Source organism: Phragmites australis, chromosome 22 (genome assembly GCF_958298935.1).
Source record: "Phragmites australis chromosome 22, lpPhrAust1.1, whole genome shotgun sequence".
Taxonomy (NCBI): Eukaryota; Viridiplantae; Streptophyta; class Magnoliopsida; order Poales; family Poaceae; genus Phragmites; species Phragmites australis.
Genome location: NC_084942.1, coordinates 22,164,596 through 22,186,094, shown reverse-complemented (window position 1 = coordinate 22,186,094; position 21,499 = coordinate 22,164,596). Strand labels below are relative to the sequence as shown.

At 45.9% G+C, this 21,499-nt stretch overlaps 1 protein-coding gene across 1 annotated transcript; it reads right to left on the bottom strand.

Annotated features, from left to right (window-relative positions):
* Window positions 1–300: 300 nt before the first annotated feature.
* On the bottom strand, window positions 301–13,675 carry LOC133904964 (protein ROOT HAIR DEFECTIVE 3 homolog 1-like). Its single transcript, XM_062346630.1, has 23 exons — window positions 13,361–13,675; window positions 12,128–12,194; window positions 11,664–11,766; window positions 10,883–10,953; window positions 10,685–10,748; window positions 10,517–10,582; window positions 10,357–10,404; window positions 10,208–10,270; window positions 10,073–10,129; window positions 9,801–9,959; window positions 9,331–9,399; window positions 9,161–9,252; window positions 8,654–8,732; window positions 8,231–8,396; window positions 7,736–7,860; window positions 7,375–7,637; window positions 7,199–7,295; window positions 6,946–7,104; window positions 6,753–6,857; window positions 6,527–6,621; window positions 6,350–6,446; window positions 619–977; window positions 301–546 (listed from the first exon to the last, which is right to left on the bottom strand). The coding sequence occupies exons 1-22, from the start codon at window positions 13,509–13,511 to the stop codon at window positions 642–644; spliced, it is 2,532 nt and encodes an 843-aa protein (XP_062202614.1). The 5' UTR covers window positions 13,512–13,675; the 3' UTR covers window positions 301–546; window positions 619–641.
* Between the last annotated feature and the right edge of the window lie 7,824 nt (window positions 13,676–21,499).

The window sequence follows — 21,499 nt, the reverse complement described above, 5'->3', positions numbered from 1 at the left end:
TGTACGTGACATTGTGACTCCTCTCCGTGCCAGGAGGGAGAAAACAATGGCTGGGTGGGTCTTGGGAGACTGGGAGCATGGGGCATGTCTTGGCTCCTTGCAGACGTCCCAGAGGCAATACCATGTAGAGAACAGTGCCCTTGTCCTTTGCATCTCGGGAGAGCAAGAGTAATAGAGTGCATGTGTAGTTTTTGAAGTGCTGTATCTAGTAATTATTCTTCTTTTCGAGGGCATAGAAGTAACTAAATAACTGATAACTATGCACGAATAATGCATGTAGGAGTAGCTCTCAGCAGAATCTAACAAATATAGTCATTGAACCCATGTGGCATTTAAACAATTTACAATGTTTGCATCCAGAAGAATTGAAAAGTGTGGATCATGGGCTCCTTTTTAACCCATTGAAAAGATCCTAGGATTTTCAATTGGGTAGTTCCTCTATACATGCTGAAAAATGGTGTCAGGTAGCAATTGTCCATCTACGTATTAGCCCTCCTTGCAAGATAATTGCAAGAGAAGGGTGCCACATTATTTCTCTTTTGATATCTACAGAAGAAAGATCACTATTATCATCAGGACTATATATGCATCGAAATGGGGACAACAAAAGGCCCATACCTTCTAGTTTCACAATATATATATCACACTATCGAGTCAGCGCTGTTGGACTCGTTCTCAGGCTCTCCTCCTGCTGGTTTTTGTTTCTGACCCTCGACAACGTGCCTAGGAGACGACATGGTGGACGACGACGACGGTGAGGATGGCGATGGTGATGCTACCTTGCGCACCGGGCTCGATGGCATGTGCAGCCTCCGCAACTCGCTCATGGGGCTTCTTGGACTCAGGAGCAGTGGGGGTGGCTGCGGTTGCGGCTGTGGGGGTTCTGCAGCCTGAGGGTGGTGCTCTGCTGCGACTTTGTTTACGAGGTTCTGTATTGCCGGCAGTAGTTTTGCTGAAACAGAGATGATCCCAGGAACCTGCACAATACATCAGTTTAACTTGTCGTAATAAGCATATTTTAGACTGAACAACGCTGAGGCAACTGAAGGTCTGAAGCACTGACATAACATTCTTTTTTCTCAACACAAGAGAACTGTACATCTTTGTATTTAGAAGAAAAAACCCTAAGCGGGTCTTACATAGCGACCAATACAGGTCATGTTATAAGGGTTCCGGATACGAGCTTATACAACAAAAAGACACAACTAGAGAGGCTAGGCAACAGCGTCAGCTAGATGACTGATCCAAAACTACGTAGGCGCTCCAAGAGAATGGACATATTCTTTGCTCCGGCGGCACACCAAGTGTCTACATCCTCCCATATAAAGGCTACCAGTGAGTCGGTAGAGATGCGTTGATTGTTGAAAATTATGTCATTACGTGAAAGCCAAACACGCCAGCAGGTTAGGAGAATCAGGGAGTTCAATCCTTTCCGGTAGTCTCTTCTCACGCGCTCCTGAAACTCGGTCCACCAGAGTAGAATAGAGCTGTCCTGAGCAAGAGCTTGTACGCCCACCACCCGCCACCATATTTCCCGAGCTAGGTTGCAGTGTAGGAGGAGGTGATCGGTTGTTTCAGGAAGCTGAGAGCAGTGAGCACACACCTCATCAGAATGCAATCCGTGTCTTCCCCTCCGAGCCGTGGTCCAAAGACGATCATCAAGCATCAACCACCCAAAGAACTTAATCTTCTAGGGTGCCCACGCCCTCCACAACAGTCGAGCTCCTTCCAAACGGATTGCTCCCTGTAACATGAGCTAATATGCCGAAGAAGCTGAGTACACACCAGTTGAGGTCCAACGTCAAATCACATGATCCTCCTCATTACCTAGAGTAATAGATTCAAGTTGCATCCAAAGATGCAACTATTGGCCAAGTGCTGAAATGGAAAGGGGACCAGTAATATCTTGAACCCAATTTCGATTGAGCAAAGCTGCCCTGATCGTTCTGCACCTTGAGCTTTGAGGCACGCAGAAAGGTCCGGCGCCATCAAGCGAATAGAGCGGCCCCTAATCCAAGCATCGGTCCAGAAGAACGTAGATTACCAACCACGAAGATTGTAGAGGCATCAAAGAGTGCAGCAACTTCCCGCTCATGTTTGATCGGCAGCATGGCCCAAGGCTTTGAATGATCGCACCGTTGCCACCACAACCACCTGAAGCGCAAAGCCAAGCCGGCGAGCCTTAGGTCCTGAATCCCTAAGCCGCCAAAATCCATTGGCCAGCAAACACTGGACCAAGCTATAGTGCAGTGGCCTCCAGACATTTCTTTGTCACCGGTCGAAAGGAAAGGTTTACGAATCTTGTCAATTTCTTTGATCACCCATGACGGTATAGCAATTGAAACGAGCGTGTGTAACGGAGTTGATGTCAATACTGTTTTGACCAGGATTGACCAGCCTGGTTTGGAAATCAACTTTGCTTGCCAAACCGGAAGCTTAGCAACAACCCTGTCCGCAATCGGTTGTAGGTGGCATTTGCGGAGGCGACCAGTTGTGAGTGGCACTCCCAGATATTGGATTGGGAAGGCAGACAAACCACATGGGAGGTATTCGTTGATAGTCTTGATGTTGCCATCAGAACAGGATATTGGAACAGCCACGCACTTAGACAGATTTGTTTGGAGCCCCGACGCCACCCCGTAGAAATGGAGAATAGCTAAGTGTGCTCGGATGTCATGCGCAAATGGCGAGAAGAAGATAACCACGTCATCGATGTAAAGGGAGCAGCAATGTTGGATTGAGTCGTGCCCCATTTGGTCGACGATGCCCGCCTCGCCGGCCTTGGTAAGTAACCGTGAAAGAATGTCCATTACCAACACAAATAGAAAAGGGGGGGGGGGAGTGAATCCCCTTGCTGCAAGCCACAGTGATGGTTTAGAGGTGGCCCAGGGACGGAGTTAAGAAGGATCCGAGAGGACGAAGAACCAAGAATGGCCTCAATCCAACCACACCAGCGGGGACCAAATCCCCACGCCCATAAAACCTCCATAAGAAAAGCCTAATTTATAGAGTCGAAGGCCTTAGCGATGTCCAATTTAAAAAGGATTTTAGGCCTCTTTGATTTCTTGAGTATCCTTGCGGTGGAGTGCACCAATTGGAAGTTATGATGAATCGAGCGGCTAGCAATGAACGCACTCTGACTACTAGTGATTAAGGAATTCAATCGGGGTGTCAGCCTCAAGGCCAATGCCTTAGTGATCAGGCTAGTTGCCCCCTCACATTGTAGAGGCCCGCCTAGCGGAACGCGCTGCGAACCGACATCCACCGGTTGTGGATAGTTGGCCAGCAGGAGAGCAGGGGCCCAAGGCCAAAGGAGGCGTGGAGTGTGTGCCTGGATTGGTGAGCAGAGAAGCTGTGTCCTCGCACTGCAAAAGACCATTAGAGGTTTTTGCTTGATGTTTGCGCCTCGAGTACACCAATGTGACGTGTCGGGGTGCCAATGGCTTGCTATGGCTACTACTGGCCAGCCTGACGCAAGCCCGGAGCTCCTCTGCCATGGGATCGTAGGGTCTAGGTGGAGTGTCGTCATTGGTGAGTATGGGAGCGATGACAGGGTCATGCGCCCAGGTTTGTGACCCGCCGAAAGGTAACAATGCGGCACCAGACATGTGAAGGGGCATCTTCTTGACAGGCGCACCACAAAAGGATCCGAATGGGACACACACGATTTTCGAGGACAAAGGTATGGTATCGGCCACCCAATGGACACCCATAGCATATCCGACAATCGTCCTGGCCGCCAGCCCTGCTGCTCCCAGCAGTGGAAGGAACGTCAGCTGCCTCCCTCGAGGTAGGCCTGAGAGACCCAAACCACTACCATCGGGCAGACCTCCGCCAACTTCGTCGCCCCCTCCATCAGAAGAGGCTGATCCTTCGATGCTAGAAGATGGAATGTGAAATTCAGCCAGTGTTACAAGCCGAATGGAAACGGTGTATCTCAAAATTTTCGTCTCCATGATGTACGGTGAGATGTTGTCGAACAACTGTTCATGCTGGGGTCTGGGGTCGTCGTAGCAAATGGGGATGCAAGGTTCCGTCATCTCCATGATGACGTTGTTGGGGATGTTCGCTAGTAGGTCGCACCAAGCCACAACATGGAGGTCGGCCCGATCCGCTAAGACTGTGTCGTCCTCAAGCTTCTCGACCCAGCAGTGATGACTGAGAAAGCGTTGAGCTGTGTTGATAGACCAAGCATGCGGAGGAATGCCGGTGAAGGAAACGATGACCCGGTAGGCAAGCGCACCGCCGGACGCATAGGCTAAACGTGTCCAAGGTCTGAAGAACCAACGAACCTCTCCTTGCAAAGGCAGGCCGCTGGCAGCGAGAATGGTGTCGCGCGCGCTCTGCGAACGGCAAACCACCAGAAAGTTATCAGAGTAGAAGCTTTTTATGTTGAACTCCTTCGCCTGGATGCCGAGACTTCCTATGATGATGCTGGCCAGCTCATGAGCTTGAAAGCCCCGTCTAGCACGATCGGCGTAAGCCAAAAGCGCCCAATGGAGATGATTCTCATCAACGGAGAAAGCGTTTGACCAAGGCACGATGCAGCGCTCTTCCGTCAGCATAGGGTGAGGGACAACAATCTCCTTGGCGGAGATCTGCGTTGGAGTAATGATCATGGCCGCCGGGGGTGAGCATGGAGGAGTGGGTCCCAAAGCCACCGATTCAGTGGGGGTGGAACCCGCCTGAGGACTCTGATAGAGAGGTGGGATGTCGGTCCCAGCTGCTGAACCCACCGGTGTGGAGCCGACAGAGGAAACATGACAGATTTGACGATGACGGCCGGACCCCGCCGAATCGGAAGAGCTACTCCGCGATCGCTTGCAGTCCTTGGCATGATGTCAAAATACTTTACAACGGAAGCACTAGGGGAGGGGGGGGAGATGACAATATACCTGCCGGTGTGTCCACGATAAGCAGTTGAGGCAACAGTCATTGAGGGTTGCTGGCAGGTTGCGCTTGCGCTTACGCAACACGGAGGGTTGTCGTCCCTTGGGCCCCCGACGATGACGACGACGACTGACCAAGGTCCAACCCTCGTTAACGGCCTCGGTGGACAGCGCCGAAGCGCCCAAAAGGCGAGAGGGGAGCGGTCACAGGAGACAAGCACTGCTCCAAGACCACCATCGTGGGGGCGACGAGAGGCCAAGCCCCTCTAGCAACGACCATAAAGCTAGAGGGAGCAGCATGGCGGTGAGGTGGATCGCGTTCTGCGCCCTGAAGAACAACCTTCCCCTTTTGCGCCGTCGTGAACCGATCGGCATCAGGAGCCGGCGCCCCAACCAACTGTGGTTGCAATGGTGACCGCTCAGCCGAAAAGGTAGAAGCCAGGGTGTCATGGAGCCACCGCTGCAACTTCGAGTGACCTGCGGAGGAGGCTCTAGGATGGAAGGGGGGAGCGAGAGGAGATAGGGGAGAAGATGTCACCGGAGAAAGGATTGGGCTAGAGGCCGCCGGGCGGCGAAGGTCCGATGATGGGTGGTGGGTGGACGCCGAGCTCGGGGTGAGGGACGGTGGAGGAGAGGGAGGGGAAGCGGACTCCATCTTCACCACATAACCATCAAATAGTGACTCTTTCTCAATCAGTCCCTGACAAATTGAAATAATTGACAGGTGCTGGCTACTACTGCTATAACATTCTTGCTTCAGCTATGAATACAAGACACTGACTCAGAAAATGTTGCCCTGTAATTAGCTAATGCGCATGTGCAGTATCTATCCCGAAGTTCTGTTCAAATGTTTCATCGACATTTAGGACCATTTGTTGTTCTAATAGAAGAAACTCGGAAAAGATAAGCAATGCTGACACGAGTTTTTGGCCAAACATATCGGTATCAGTGTATCACTAATCTGAACGAAACAGTTTAATCAGGATGGATAGGTTGTGAAGCTATATACTGATTATGGAGTATCTAATAGCAACTCATGCTACACTTCCGTCCGTGACATTCTTGCAGACTGCGGATTAACCCTGCATTCAGCCAGGACCTATAACGATGTACTTCTATTGGTTCAAGTCCGATAGTTGTAGTTGTCGGCAATATGGCATTACATTTTTTATGATTGCATGAAGCTCAAGTTTAACTACAGAGTGAAATTAATGAGAAACACAGGAACATTTTTCTTCAGTAAGCATCAGTTTTTTTTTGGCAAAGTAGTTTAATAGGTATTGCAGGTTTCCTGTCTAAGGATGCCTATCTGCACCACTATGCTGCCGTTGTTATGCAAGGGATGTATTGCATTACCAAGGAGTTGAGCTTCTGTGCAAATTATTTTCAGAATTTAACATGCTGCGATGATAATAACTGCAGTATTAAGCATAACTTCATATAAAGTGTTCAAATCTTACCACACCATTTTGGAATTCTCTGCTGATATCTAGCTGCACTGCTAGAGCTTTGGCCAGCAAATAGCCCACAAACAGCAAGAACAGGTATATGGGATTCCTGAAGGGAACAATAAGAATAGCAGTGTCATATAATTGTTCAGCGTGTAAGGAACTATAGAGCATAGTGCTACCAAGTACCTCAGGAGCACCATTATCTCATTAAAACCAAGAACAGCAATAGCAACCATCGCCCAAGGAGGAGGCATTCTACTATTACTGCGCCTGTGAGCTTGCTGGAGTGAAAGACAAAAAGGTCAAGCCAAATATAAAGAGCAGTAAAAGTCTGTTTCACCCACTAGGGAAAAAAAACTGGCATCATAATAACTGATATCATAAATCAAAGCTCTGTGTATAAAATGCACACCTGTGTGGATACTGCTTGTGTAATGGTGAACTCAGTCTCTGCTTTGAACTGCTTCCACAGTGACTTACACTGAGCAGGAGTAATCATTGTATGCTTTGGAGGAACCTGTTTCCAGAGTTTTATAAAGTGATTTTTCTGCCATAAATACACTTTCAATGTTCGCTGAAGGAAGAGCAAACAAACACAAAATTACCTCTTCCCAAGTAGTGGAAGCAAGCGGATCAGCAGAAGCAGCACTTGCAATCTTTGATGCAACAGAGCCTTCCAGAAGTTTTGAAGTGAGGATGCTTTCAATCCTATCTGGTTCGTCATCCCAGCGAATGGCCGCCATTACAGACAGAAGTTTGAGAGCCTGCAACATAAGTGTAAGTGCATTTTACAAATAGAAAACAAAAACAAAGGAGCTAAGGATTTATTTTCATGTTAGAAGGGCATGGGTCCTGTACCGCAGATCGAGCATCCTTCGCTATTGCACGGACATCTTCCTTTCCTGTCCAGACCCTTGGAATTGAATCCTTGTCATGATTAAATACCGTTGTGAACCTGGCAACAACAGGAACTAGCGTCAGAAGGTTGACAAAGTGATTGATATGAGGAACAAACAATAGAGAATTTTGTCAACCTCTCCTTCATATGAATCAATACTTTGCTAGCTTCCTCTTTAGCTTTATTTTCCACAACACTTCGGGCATAATCCCTTAAATTTGACACCATTTCTTCCGCCGACGCGTATTCTATTTCAAACCCACAAAGGGCTTTCAGAAACTCTGGTAGGATGGACTCCGTCTCACGTTTATAAATGTTTCTTATTGATGCCCAGGTTGTTTGGTCTGCAGCATCAAAAAGAGACTCCACAGGTTCAGCAAGCGCTTTTCTTAGTTTCTCCTGCATGTATAAAAAAAATGTAATTACAAACATGTGGTAACCAAATGATGCATTGATAAGCTAATAAAAGAACTTTCTTTCAGCTTGCCATACTTAACCTTAGCAAGGGTTGTCAGTTCTGATAGCTTGTTTTCACGAATTGAAAGTGCATGATCTTCAATATCACGCCGAACCTTCTCTAGTATTTTAGAGTAGTCCCAGTTGGCCTGCTTGATTACAGCATCTAGAATACAAGGGTGTATCAGATTGACGTATCACCTTTTTAAAGGATTGGTACACCAAAAGAAACGGGCTCCAAAATGACCGCACAAATTGCTTAACTTAAATAATAAGGGATCAAAAAGATGCTACATCATCAAATGCAGCAAACTCAAATTGTTGTTCTTTGGAGGACATCAGACTACTTCGATTTTAGCATTCAATGTCTACTGGTCATACAGACACAATAGTGTTGGAATAAATATGACCATTTTGAGTGATTTTTTAGAATGGGATAAATTTACCATCGATTGGGCATACAATATTTAGAGAAATTATCTGTTTGTTTTAAGAAAAAGGCAGGACAGAAACTATGAAGAGTGTAGGAAGTTTACCTGCACAGCCTTGACCAAATTCGTTGAGAGAGGATTCAGTATTGTCTCGAACAGATGCTGCGAAACCTTTTCCGCTCCCCAAAGAAAGATTAAGACCAGTTTTGAATTTTTCTAGAGCCTTCAAGCGCAGATGACTCAACATTTTCTGGAACGCAGGTTGGACAAGCTGCAACGAATTTGGGACAAAATTAGGGTCACGACAGCAAAAGAAACTGAAAGAAATAATGCAAAAAAACTACTAACAGTATTTATGAGTAAGAAAGAATCTCAGCATCCACTCTTTAACACCAGATGAACTTTCGAAAGTAGCACAGTAACTACAGAAAATTTAATTCACAGGGAGATATACTACTTTTTTTTAAAAAAAATAACAAGATGTAATGGTCTTGAGGAGAACGAATATTAATGTACAAGATGCCTTACATTCAGTATTCTTGATTCCAGATGTTGTCGTTTCCCTTTCCTAACGGCTTCATCAAAATAGACAGCTTCTTTGTCATACCTAGAAAATTATGATCCACAACTCTCAGTTTTATTCATGAACGGAAGTTTCCTGTCATAGATAAATATTGGATTTTCTAGGATGAAGCCAAAACAGCAAGGTGACCAACTTATTGCTTCAATGCCAGTACTTTGGTCACAGAGAAAGGAAACATGCAAGTATTTCTAAATGCCGATTTAAGAAAACAGCACGACAAACTAATATTATTTTTTGGTAAATATCCCAGTGTAGACTTGCTCTTTTTGTCAAATATATTTGAGCGGGAGTATTGGGAATTTAGAAAAAATTTGTATGAAGTGCATCTGTATCAGTCTATCAGCAAATGTATAGAACATAAAAGACATTTGATAGATTGTAAAGTTGCAAGCACTGGGAATCGTGATGAACAAACTCAGATTGCCAACGACTAAAATCACTCAAGGGCTTACTCTTGCATGTGAACATCCACAATATAACTAAGTTTTTTCCCAAAACTGGGAACTGGACCAGACTGGATAGCACTCTCCAAATCAAGCCATTCCTAAAGAAGATTGCAAACACATTAGTATACCCAAAACCTCTACAAAAGTTGCATGATCTTTAAGTGGTAAGTTCTTACTGTGTCAGATATTAGGCAGCCAAACTTCTCGTTTGCAATTTCATCACACCGAACTGTAGCAACCATTACCTTGCACGATGAAGCAAACCGAAATAAATCATCAATAAACAAGTTTGAGTAGCTTCTTTAACTAAATTTTTATGTTATTTAGGCACAACATTGAGGTCTTTACTAACAGCTAACTATTTTAACTGGTCAGATTTGATAAATTTCATGTGAGTTGTTGATTTTGTGTCGCTCTCAAGATAATTAGCAAGACGAACGCCTTTTTTTAAGGAATATCAAATAAGTGAAAGAAGACATTACATCAACAGTATTAGCATTATGTAGGTAGAGATACAAGTCACTGCCAGTGCGCGCCATGTGTTTGGCAGAAAATTCTAAGGCTGTTAAGCCACAATTTTTCAGAAGATCCCTTGTAATAATGATCCAGCATGGGTCTTAGTGCATATCAGGATATAGAAGTGTACCTTGTGAGCAGGAAGATCAAGATCCCTGTTCTCTCGGATAACTTTCCAAATCTGTTGTGAACTAAACAAAAAACCTGAAGCAGGAACTACTCCTCGTCTATCACCTGCAAGACCTCCTGGTGCAATTGAATTTGAAAATCTCTGCCTAAGTTGTTGAACCTGGTCAAGGTAGAAGTAAGGTTCTTGAAAAATAATTGCTTACAAACTTTCTGATGTACTTTCCGTTCAGAAATTTTCTTTACAGTACGAGTTTCAAGCGATCTTTGAAGTACCTGTTCTCTGAATTTTTCCTCTTTTTCTTCAAAACTGGGCAATGCAGTGACTTCCACCTTCATATTGACAAACGATGTTCTAGTAAAATCATAATTTTCTTTTTCAAGACTGTACAGAAAAAATATATAGCTTACATTGAAAAATTCACTGAGAGGGGTGTCTTTATGTGCCTCTGGCTTAGCAACCGAGTTCCATATCTGGTCAAATCTGTGACAATATAAGATCTAGAGGAAGCCAACAAACTAGTAAACAAAGATGAAACGGAAAAAAAGGATGTCAGCACCTTTTGAATATCCTCCCGTAGAACTGGTTCTAGATGTTCAAGTGGAGTCTACATGAAAACAACGCGTATTTGAGATTCTCCAAGCAAAGATTGTATTTCCGAAAAGATTTCATAAAAAACAACTCATTCAAGAAAGCAAGATAACAAAGGAGATGCAAACCCTGGTTTTATCACGTATAACAAATAGTAGTGTTGTCTTCCGAGGACTGAACAAACGCATCATGACCTACAAACTCAGATGTCCAAATGTTACAAATACATCAGGACAGTATACCCCATCTGCATGTAAGGGTAGACCTGAAAGAACAAAGAGGTTACACCTCGGTACCTGAAATACTGTCTTTAGAAGTGGTTTATTGGCGGCTTGTTCACGACCAATATCATGGCACCACCTATATGCACATGGTGATAACATAAAGTAATAGGTGCAGGAACGCTTCAATCAATAAGGCCATAAGGGGAAGTTATCATACATATCAAAATAGCAGATCATTTATACATAGTTCAATCACAGAGGGTGACTCACATGTTGATTAGAACTATATCTGAAATCGCAAGAGCAAATAAGGCACTTTGCTTCTCAAATGCAGTGTCATCCTAAAATGAGTTAAAAACAGAGACACATCAGAAAACAAAGTTTAGCCAATAACCTCCTTAAAGCAGCATGCATAAAAAGCCTCGTCCACGCGCCATTCTCAAGTTGCTTTAATTCATCTCTCGTGTAAGTGCAACTTTTAAAGCATTATATTAATCAAGAAGTTTAAGTTCTTCTTTGATCATTGGAAGATCAATAGCATTTACTTGAAGACAAGAAAGAAAAAAAATAGTGACAATGAAATGTAAAAATAATATTTTTGGAAAACCAAATTTTGCAAGCTGTTCAGTGATGGGAGCATCACTACAGGAGGAAAGGAAGTACTAATTGTAACTGAGCCTGACTTTTGAACATCTTTTGATGCATCACATGCACATTAGCTGATCAGCACAAAACACAAACTCAGAACACCTTATGCTCACATCAAGAATCATTTCTTAAACTTATCTGGTTTCACGATCTAAGTTCAAGTTTCTCACTGGGCACAAAAAGAAAGAACAAATAAAATAAACGTAGTACTATGTCTTTCTAATCCTGGCAAGGTCCAACTTCCGATGTTTGGTGATTGTTATGCAAAACCATATCAGGTAACCTGGAAAACTATAATTAGTAAGTCTATAATTTCAAACAGCTTTCTACCACTGCACACTGCTACTCAAAAAATTGTTAAATGACACTGAACATGGTAATTAAATTATGTATGGAAGCATACCTCTCCTCTCTCCCTTCCATCAGTACCCTCCAAATCCAATACAATGGTACAAGGCTCAACACCAACACAGCGTGCTATCCAGATGCCTTTGGTAGTTTGGCTCCTAAAAACAGAAATAGAAATCAACAATGCTTATGTTAATAGAAATTGAAATTTAATAACACCTATACTTTAGAGCTGCACTTTCATGATAAGGACATGAAGAAAATGGACAGGAAAGTATATAGCAAAGGAAAATAACTAGTTGAGAAATTATTTAGCCACAAATAAATGAAGTAAAACAACTTGATGCGCTAAGTTATAATCATGTGGACACTTCAGAGCTACACTTTCATGAAAAGGAAATGGAGAAAATGGATAGCAATAAAAGAATTAGTTGAGCTATTTAGTCACGAATAAATGAAATACAAAAAAACTCGATGTATGAATTTATAATCATGTGGGGAAAAGGAAATGGTATATACCTTCCCCTGAATGCATCCATCTCCCTAAAATTAGTTCCAAATAGTTGGTTCAACAGTGTACTTTTTCCTGCTCAAAGTAATAAGGTATGAGTACAATGAAGATAAATCCTTATTGCTAAACTATATGAATTATATTATATTTTTGTGTAAAAGGACAGTGTCAGGCTTCAGCCATAGAATGTGTACTGAAAAGAACTTTTTATAGTTCGATTTTGGTAAAATAAAAAAAGGTTTCCTGCTTGCTAAGTAGAAATGCAAAACATTTTCACTATTCGTTAATCACATAATACTTCAGTAGAGTGTAGAGATCAGGTACTGCAGGAAAACATTGCCCTATGTTTGCTCGATCTATATCATATTCATGCCAGCAAATTTACAGCTTCAAAGAGAAAGGCATGCACAAACACCCTACTTTAATACATGCATGTAACCGATTAAGGTTGCAAAGTAACCCACATTTAGCAAAAATAACACTAGAAGATGCAAAGCGCAAAAAACCTTGGTGACTCAGGAATAAGGAGGCTCTAGTGACACCTTAGCTTACTAAAGTAGCAATGTCGTACACTAGCTAGGCATACATATTAGTACTGGTGTATTAGCAAAGCTAATACAATAGAGCAATCATCCATTAGCTAGGTTTCTTTTTTGCGGAGTGACATTAGCCAGTTTATGTACTCAGTTTTGACAATGCATGTCCTCACTCACCATTAACGAACTAATCTAGATGCAACATGCATGATGGAACAATGCTTGTGAAAGCACTACGGACCAGATATGAGGCACAACTAACACGGCACCGAAACAACTCCACCATTTGATCGCACAACTCTACTACACACCATTTCTTTTTTTGGAGCTCCAGTCTGATTCTGTTAGAACAGACCAGAAACAGCCATATTCTACTGCACACCATTTGACTTCATGGTACTACCAAAATTAACTGAAGTGCAGTAACACAGCATGCATCAATAATCCATGCGAAACCAACGCAAGCATCACCCGAGCGCGCCAAACACTTCTATGAATAATTGAATAGCATTCGGCGACAATCAGCAGCCGGATCAATTCCAAACGCATGATCGCTAACGCAAAGCCAAGAGAAATCCACGAGAGCCGAAACATTTCGTCAAACAGGTGGCCCGCGCGGGCCCGTCGATCGAGCACGTGACCGGACCAACAAACCGCGGGCAGATAGATCGATCCACCGACGGCGCGGGCGCGTGGGGTGCGTACCGCTGCTCTGGGGCCCCATGATGGAGGCGACGGCGTAGGAGAGGCCGCACCCGGCGACGCCCGCGGCCGCCATGAACCGCTCCGCCGACCCGCCCGCGAACTCGCCCTCGCCGTCGATGAGCTGCACCGCCTCCGCCGCGTCCTCCTCCATCGATCTCCACCGATCCGTCGCGATCTCGTGGCGTCCACGTCCGTCGGTCGCGCGAGAGGAGCTGACGGGAATGCGGTGGTGGTGGTGCCGGATCGATCGCGCGCCCGCGCTTCACCTGTCCGGCCGCTCGCCTTTCGCGGAGCACGACGCGCGCGCGAGAGAGAGAGCCTACTCCTCTTTAGAGCTGGCCAAGTGGACTGAACGGGCTGGCCCGGTACGGGCACTTAACTACCTAACTGGGTCATATTGTGCATGTCTACGTGTTACAGGCTCGGCCCACGTTACAGCCCGTGAGACACCATGCCAGGCTGGGTCACCCTGGGCACTAAAAAGACATGGCATGGCAGCTAGGCTTTATTTTTATATTTTTTCGAGTTTAAATTTAAATAAATAGATTCCTGGCGAAAAGATTTGTAAAAGTAAGCGCCCACCGCCCTCTTAGAGGGCTGCAGCCCTCTCAGAGGGCGGGTACGGGTGCTAACCGCCCCCTGAGAGGGCGGTTAGGGGATTTTTTTCATGTAAAATTAATTTTTTTTCCATTTTTTCCTATAAAAATATATTATTTTTTAATTGAAGGAAAAAAAAGAAGAGGTGTAAGGAAATTAAGAAATTAAATTTGGAGTAGGTTATGTAATAACGGGAGGAAAAAATCAGTAATTAGTAGTTGTAGCATTTTACGTGGGTATGGGGTGCGAACGAGGACAAACATAGTATTGAACACATGGTGAAAACATTACAATACACTGTAAATACGACGACACGATGAGGAAACAAATGTGGCATGTACGGTTCGCACTAAGACCTTATTAGTGCGCCGATCCTAATCATAACATGCCTTAGGGAAAGAAAGTATGTCGGGTTACATTAGGTACTCTCTACTGCGTGCATCTAGGATACTTTCCTTTTCGGAGGGCATCGGGACCTGCCGCCTTAGCACGGCGGGCTCTCTCCCGCTTCCTTTCCCTCTCAGCCTCTCGAGCCTGAGCCACGGTACGGTCGTGCGCCGCCTTCCTCATGCGCTCTTCTTCCTCCCGCTTGAGACGAAGTTTCTCTTGCTGTTGCTCGTACTCCCGACGTGCGTACGCTTCCCTTCTCCACCTCATGTTCATGTTGACCCACAGCTTCTGTGAGTCATTTTGCTCATTGTCGAGCCACTGAATAAAATCACAGAGCGGTGGAGGGGACTGAACAAATGGAACAAGATGAGCGGTTAGTAAAAGAGGGTGCGTAATCGGAAGAGATGAGGCGGACATCTGTTACCGTACCGGTCGATAACCAGTTGTTGCATTGCGAGGCTTGTCATACTCGTAGTTGACACACATGAAGAAGCGTAGTCCATAGGTGTATGAGATGTCCTGCGACTCGCGGAGCTTACAAAGGTCACCACAGAAGCACATTGGTGGTTCAAGACCTTCAGGTACGGTAGTCCCCCAATGTTTCTTTGGTGGGCTCGATGGAGCTGAGGAAGACATTGCACTTGAGAGATATGAGAAATGAGCGATGCTTCTCCGTAAGGAGGTTTGGCTACTTATAGTTGGGGGAGGCAGGAGCATTGGATTCGCTCTTAAAAAAAGGAATTAGGGCATGGGCGTAGCTGGCGGGAGGAGCATCGGATTCCATCTTGAAGAATAGGACAGTTTTGTCGTTGCCCATGGTCAGAGATTCCACGTTTATTGGTACCCGTGTTGTCATTTACTGATTTGAAAAAGCTGGGTAGTGCTGTCATATTGTGTTGTTAAGTCATGGTTAAAGTTTAGTAGTGTGGTCACTTGTTCATTGAACGTGTCTGAATATGAAATGCATTTACGAAATGCTAAGTCGACCATACAAAGTGAACGTGTCTTAATACATATGAGCACATCACGAAGCGAATACGCATATGTTAGTTACAAAAAATGTAAAATGCTACTCATACCTCCCTCGTTGCCGTCGTCCGTGCGCCCCATCGTGGTCCTGATGCCGCTGGTTAACCCTCACGTGACCCCTGGAGTAGGTGAGGGGGTCAGGTGGGCCGACGTGTCTGCTAGGCCTAATAGGGACCACCGGTGTCGAGGGCTCGTCATGCGTGGGCTGGGTCCGAAGCGGTGCACTGGAAATCTGGGACCGCTAAAGGACGTCGTAGTCATGTGTGCCCCCGAAGAAGTCACGGACGATGTCGTATGCGGTGTCGGGGACAGCCTCATCCTCCTGACTAGGGTAGGAGGGCTGTGAAGGCTCGGCAGGCGTCCATGTGTACTGGCTGGAGGGGCCTGTGAACAAATAATCACGTTAGATACGAACAATATGGTATTGAAAGTAGTAGTAAAAAATGTATAATTGTACCTGCGTGGTACGACGGTGCAGCAGAAGAAGGCCACGCTGACGTGCCGTAGTACGTTGCGGGGGGGGGGGTAGGGTGTGGGGCCGCCGAAGACGGACCGGCCTCGTCACCGAAGTAACCTGAGCACAGTTCTAACTTATTTTGCTGAAAATACTAGAAATTAGGAAGAAGGGTTCCCGGAGTACCTGACTGTGGACATACAGGGCTCAATCTGCGAGGCTGCGTCGAGACTTGTGGAGACGGACCTAATGAATGTTTAATAACAATAAGTAAAGGATATTGATCAATAATTTTCAAAAGTATAATTCGTACCATGTTGCTCGGACCCTCCAAGACGTGATAGGAGGGGTCGTGTGGGTGCCGACACTGAAGAACGTCAGTGCACGTCTGACGGCCGAGACGACTCGGCGTGTGCACCACTCGTCCTGGGAGGCGGCCCTGCTGCATCTGTGGTAGATCGGCAGGAGGTGAGTTTCAGGGCGCGCGTCGTCTTATCGAAAACCCGTCTAATGAAGCTCGCAACATCCGATGCACTTAGGTGATGCCCTTGCCGGACGCGGTCCATGGCAGCAGCTGCATCCCTATTTACATCATAAATGATATCTGTCTGCGGATACGAACAATAGTAAACAATTAAAGTATACGGTTATGTTCATTCAATATGTAGTATGGACTTCAGAAAATGACTTACTGCTAAAGCGGCGTCCTCGTCCCAATGCACCGGGTATGTCTCCGTTGTCGATGCGACGTGGCCCCGGACATCATCAGGGGTGTAGGTGACACGAGTCCGCGTACGAGGTACGTACCACCGTAGGTACTCCGTAAAGTTTCCCTCGGTGTGGGGACGCGCCTCATCAACGACGTCCTGTAGCGCTTGGGCCCATGTTGCCACGTAAGGGGCCAAGCGGTCCGCCCAGAGGTGACCAGCTGGCTGGCCTTTCCGCGTGTACCTGCATTGAAACCACGGTAAATGTAAGGCAAACTGAAACGAAGGTTGCTCAAACAAAAATTTATCAAATGTACCTGTGGACGTGCAAGGGGACTGTACGGATGGGGACGAGCGGGAATGCCTGGTGATGGCCAAACTGCCGCATGACGTGCTGCGGTGAGTACTCTTTGACGTAGATGTTGAAGACAAGGGGCGCCTTGGTGAGCAAGTACTCCTCGTCACGGGTGCACAAGGGTGACAATCCCGACCCTACACGTGTATGAATGGCCCGAACGTTGTATGGCTCCCATACCACATCGTTAGGACGTAGCCTGTCAAACTGGGTACGAAAATGCTCGTACGCGCTGCGAGGCTGCTCGTGGGCCCAGTGTGGCTGAGTGACAAACATCAATACAGATATTTAGAGAGTAACATAGTACGAACGAAACTGTTAATGTAAATTACGTACACGTCGACGACACCACAGCGAGGCCATTGTCGGCGCGTCCTCTTCCATCTCGCCGTACCACTCCTCTGGGTACGGGGAGCGATCCACCACCGGCCTACCTATGGCGAAATGGTCGTACGATCATAGCTGAAGAAGAAGTGGACACCTGGCAAAAGTGGCTAGCGCCTCCTTCTTCATGCATGCGTCGCAGAGCGCCCGATACGTCGCAGCAAGAACAGCTGATGCCCAGCTGAACTGCGGTACATCCTCTGCATGCGCGTCCGCTATCGACCGGGCGTACGGCACAAGGGTCCTCGTAACCAGGTGGCCTTGGCCACTAGTGAACATCACCCACCCAAACAACCAAAGGAGGTAGGCCTCCAAATGTCTCGAGACCGCGTATGCGTTGGCTTGTGGGTGGATGTACGTCGGCTGCATATATGATTGGTGTCAGAAATAATCATTACGACATAATTTGTTAGGAATCGATAGGTTGCATGTTACCATACCTGGAACTGTAGGATCCACTTCTTCGTTGGCCCTCGTGCATCGGCTAAGAACTCAGGCACGTACGGGGGTGCATCCTCCTTTCGCTCCACCGGCCCAAATCGCTGATGCATGTCGTTCATCCAGTCAGCCTGCATATCGATCACCCCAACCGCAGCTCCCGCGCAAGGAAGGCCTAAGAGGTAGGAGACGTCCTGCAGGGTCGGGGTCATCTCTCCGCACGGTAGGTGGAACGTATGTGTCTCCGGCCTCCAACGGTCGACCAGTGCTGCTATCAGCGACCGATCGAAGTAGAAACGATGGGCCGCAACCTCGGGGTCCTCCGTCGTTCGTGCCTCGACCAACCGGCAAAGCGGTAGGAGTCCGGCCGCTCCCAACCTATAAGTATTGCAGTACATCAATAATATGTAACAACAACAGCGAAATGATATGTAACACCATCAGCTTTTCTAAGTACCTGTGGGTCCAGCGCTCGTCTACCGTCAGCAGCTCTCCAGGGCCTCGTGGGCGAAACACTCCTAGGTCCGTCTGGTGCTCGGCGGATAAGAAGCTGCGATGCTTCTTGTCCACGACAGGGTCCAAAAGCTCTGGGGTCGAAGGCTGAGCCATCTCTGCATTTGAAAGACATGTACATTAGTACATTGAGAAATAAATATAAGAACAACAAACTTCGAATGCAAATTAACCGTACGCGAAATTAACACATATTAATACAAAGTACAAAACTAGCTGACCTACACAACAGGTGCATCACCGCCTGCACTTTTGGGACAATATTTGTAAGTGTGACCTACTTCATTGCACTGACTGCATCGCTGCATCCTAGGGCCAGCCTCGGATTCATCCATATCGTTACGAATCCGCTGAGATTGTCTTCGGCCCGGTGCGTTCTTCATCTTTCCCAAATCAGGCACATATATTCTTGAAGGCCCTGGGTTACTTGTAAAAGTGTCAACAATGCCGTAACCATACAGCTCCTGGTTCCAGGTGTTTAGTGCTTGATCTTTCATGAAATATTGTGACACATATTGCCTTGGAAGCATATGGTGCTCCGCGCATGCAGCTATGACATGTGTACAAGGTTTGTGGAGTAATTGTGGCTTCTGACAACTACATATGCATGTCCCACTCCTTAGCACACACTCTTGAACATGCCGCTCACGTCTACCCCCCCTCCGACCCTTATCCCGACACAGGACACTAAACCTGTGCTCTGCTGTGCCCTCTTGATTTGCGCGATGCATGTGGGCCTTCCTATTTGCCTTCTCCATGTACTCACATAGCATCCGGCCATAAAGCATACGATTGTCCTCCATTACAACCTTAGCAGCTGCAAACCGATCAATGAAGTACTTGCAGGTGCCATGCAAAATGCCTTCTACAATTCCAACTAGTGGTAGGGACCTCATTCCTCTCATGACCCAGTTATAAACCTCTGCAAGGTTTGTAGTCATCACTCCATACCTGGCACCACCACTGTCGTACAGCAGAGCCCATTTTTCATTGGGCTCATTGCGTATCCACTGTGAAAAGCTCCTAATAGATGAGCCAGATCTCCATACAATCTGCGGAGTATCGGTTGGGAGCCGACCGAGAGCTATTGGTTCCTCACGGTTAGGTGCGGCCTCCGCAGTTTGTTTAAGAGTCAGTTCATCAAGTCTTGCCCATAATGCATTGAACTTACGTTGTTGGTTCTGACTGCACAACTTCTTGAAGAGCTTCATTAACTCTTTGTTTTTAAACTGTCTGTAGAAGTTCACACCCATATGGCGCATGCACCACCTGCTTTTGAGATCTGGCCACTGTACTGGTACACCCCGTCGCACGCTACCGTGTTGCATATCCAGCAAAGCCTGCAACAATCCTGCATGCCTATCATGAATGAGACACACAGCTGGTCGGTCAAGAACAATTGCATGCTTCACCCGCTCTAGGAACCAATACCAGCTGTCCCCATTCTCACTCTCCACGAACGCAAACCCTAGTGGCAGCACTTGGTTGTTACCGTCGACCCCTATTGCAGATAATATCTGCCCTTTGTACTTCCCAGTTAGGAATGTTCCATCTAGGCATATGATGAGTCGGCAATATCTAAATGCTTTGATAGTTGCACCGAATGCAAAGAAAGCACGTTGCAACACTCTTTTTCCGTTGTACTCCACATCAGTAGAGGGGTAATGCTTGATATCATAGTAGCTGTCTGGATTTCTTGCACAAATTGTGGCTAATTGACGAGGTAGATTGTGATACGAATCTTCATATGTACCGAACCTAATCTCAATAGCCTTTTGTTTCGCCCTCCATACCTTCGTATAATTTATTGTGTACTGGAACCTTTGCTCAATAGCACGGATTATTGATCGTGGCTCATACCTTAGGTTGTCCACAATCTCTCCGTACATAACATTTGCAATGAAAGTAGAAGACAGGTTCCGATGGGCGAACTCTATTTCCTCAATATGACAATTATGTTCCTTAACTATTGAGCATTGCCAGTAGTCTGCCCATTTTCCTCTAAATGCGTGCACCCGCCAAGGGCACTCAGGAACCAAGCACTTCACATCGTACTCTCTTTTACTTGATTTAACAACCTTGAATTGCCTACAAAGAGACAACGACCAGAATTTCACAGCATCAATAACTGCCTCTTTTGTAGGGTACATAGCACCCTGTGACACCTCATTCTCATGGTATGGCCACGGTGTCTGGTCAGCCTCGCTAACCACCAACTTCAAAAATTCTTGATCCCGCCACTCCGCAGGAACTGCAGCATTACCCTCCTCATCAGAAGAATCCCCATCGGCAAGGCCTTCCTCCAACTCTTCATCCTCCAAATCCATATCTTCAATGATGCTAGGGATGTGCTCCCCTTCATCAGCTACACCCATCGGCTCCAGGTCTGGAACATCACCAACCTCCTCTCTAGACCCTACATTAGCCGCCTCTGACTCATCTTCCACTGCCTCACTTGATCCTGCTACTGCTTCTTCAGAGTTCACCTCATTTTGATCTTTCAGGTACGCCGCAGCTAATAAAACAAGCGGCATGCCACGTTCACAGCATATATCTACATACTGCCTCCAAGTTGATGTGGCTTCGATGGGAACAAGCTCACCAAAGTATCCATGACTAGCACGGCTCAGAACACCTTTCAATTTCAGCTCATATTGCTGCGGATCCAATTGGAAAAACCGCATGAGCCATTTGCACACCCCCACAATAGTCCTCTCATTAGCCTTACTAAGCCCCTTCATAACATGGCAAAATCCAGAGAGATCTACACCGTTGGGACCGTACATAATTTCACCCTCACCATAATATATCTGAAAAATTAATTTATCTCCCATTCCTGGAAACACCCGCAAACATAACACATGTTAAGACAACAAACTATATTTCTGATTATCGGATAAAATAGTTTTTAAATGCTACCCTAGGTTCGCAAATTATCATCTACTGTTGACTCATACGTCTGCATGTACAAGTAATATACTATAAACTATATACTACAAACAACATACTGAAAATAATATACTACAAATAATATACTACAGGTAACAAATTGAAAATAATGTACTAATTTTCTAACTAAATTTTACAATTTTCTAAACCCTAGATCTAACTATCTAAAATCTATGTCATATACTACTACTGCACTAATTAACAACAATAAAAAGGATAAAAAGATTGACCTGAAATTTTTTTCCAAATCCGCAGCCCAAATGCAGCAGGGCTTCACCGATCTCTCTTCCTCCCCTCTCCTCTCCTCTCTTCTCCTCTCTCTT

What these genes read in the sequence shown, in the direction of transcription:
- LOC133904964 (XM_062346630.1), bottom strand. Translation starts at nt 13,511, where the DNA reads ATGGAGGAGGACGCGGCGGAGGCGGTGCAGCTCATCGACGGCGAGGGC. An exon ending in ATGGATGCATTCAGGGGAAG is followed by an intron (nt 11,767 to 12,127) that starts GTATATACCATT and finishes TTCTGTTTTTAG; the next exon opens with GAGCCAAACTACCAAAGGCA. An exon ending in CACAAGCAGTATCCACACAG is followed by an intron (nt 6,622 to 6,752) that starts GTGTGCATTTTA and finishes CTTTCACTCCAG; the next exon opens with CAAGCTCACAGGCGCAGTAA.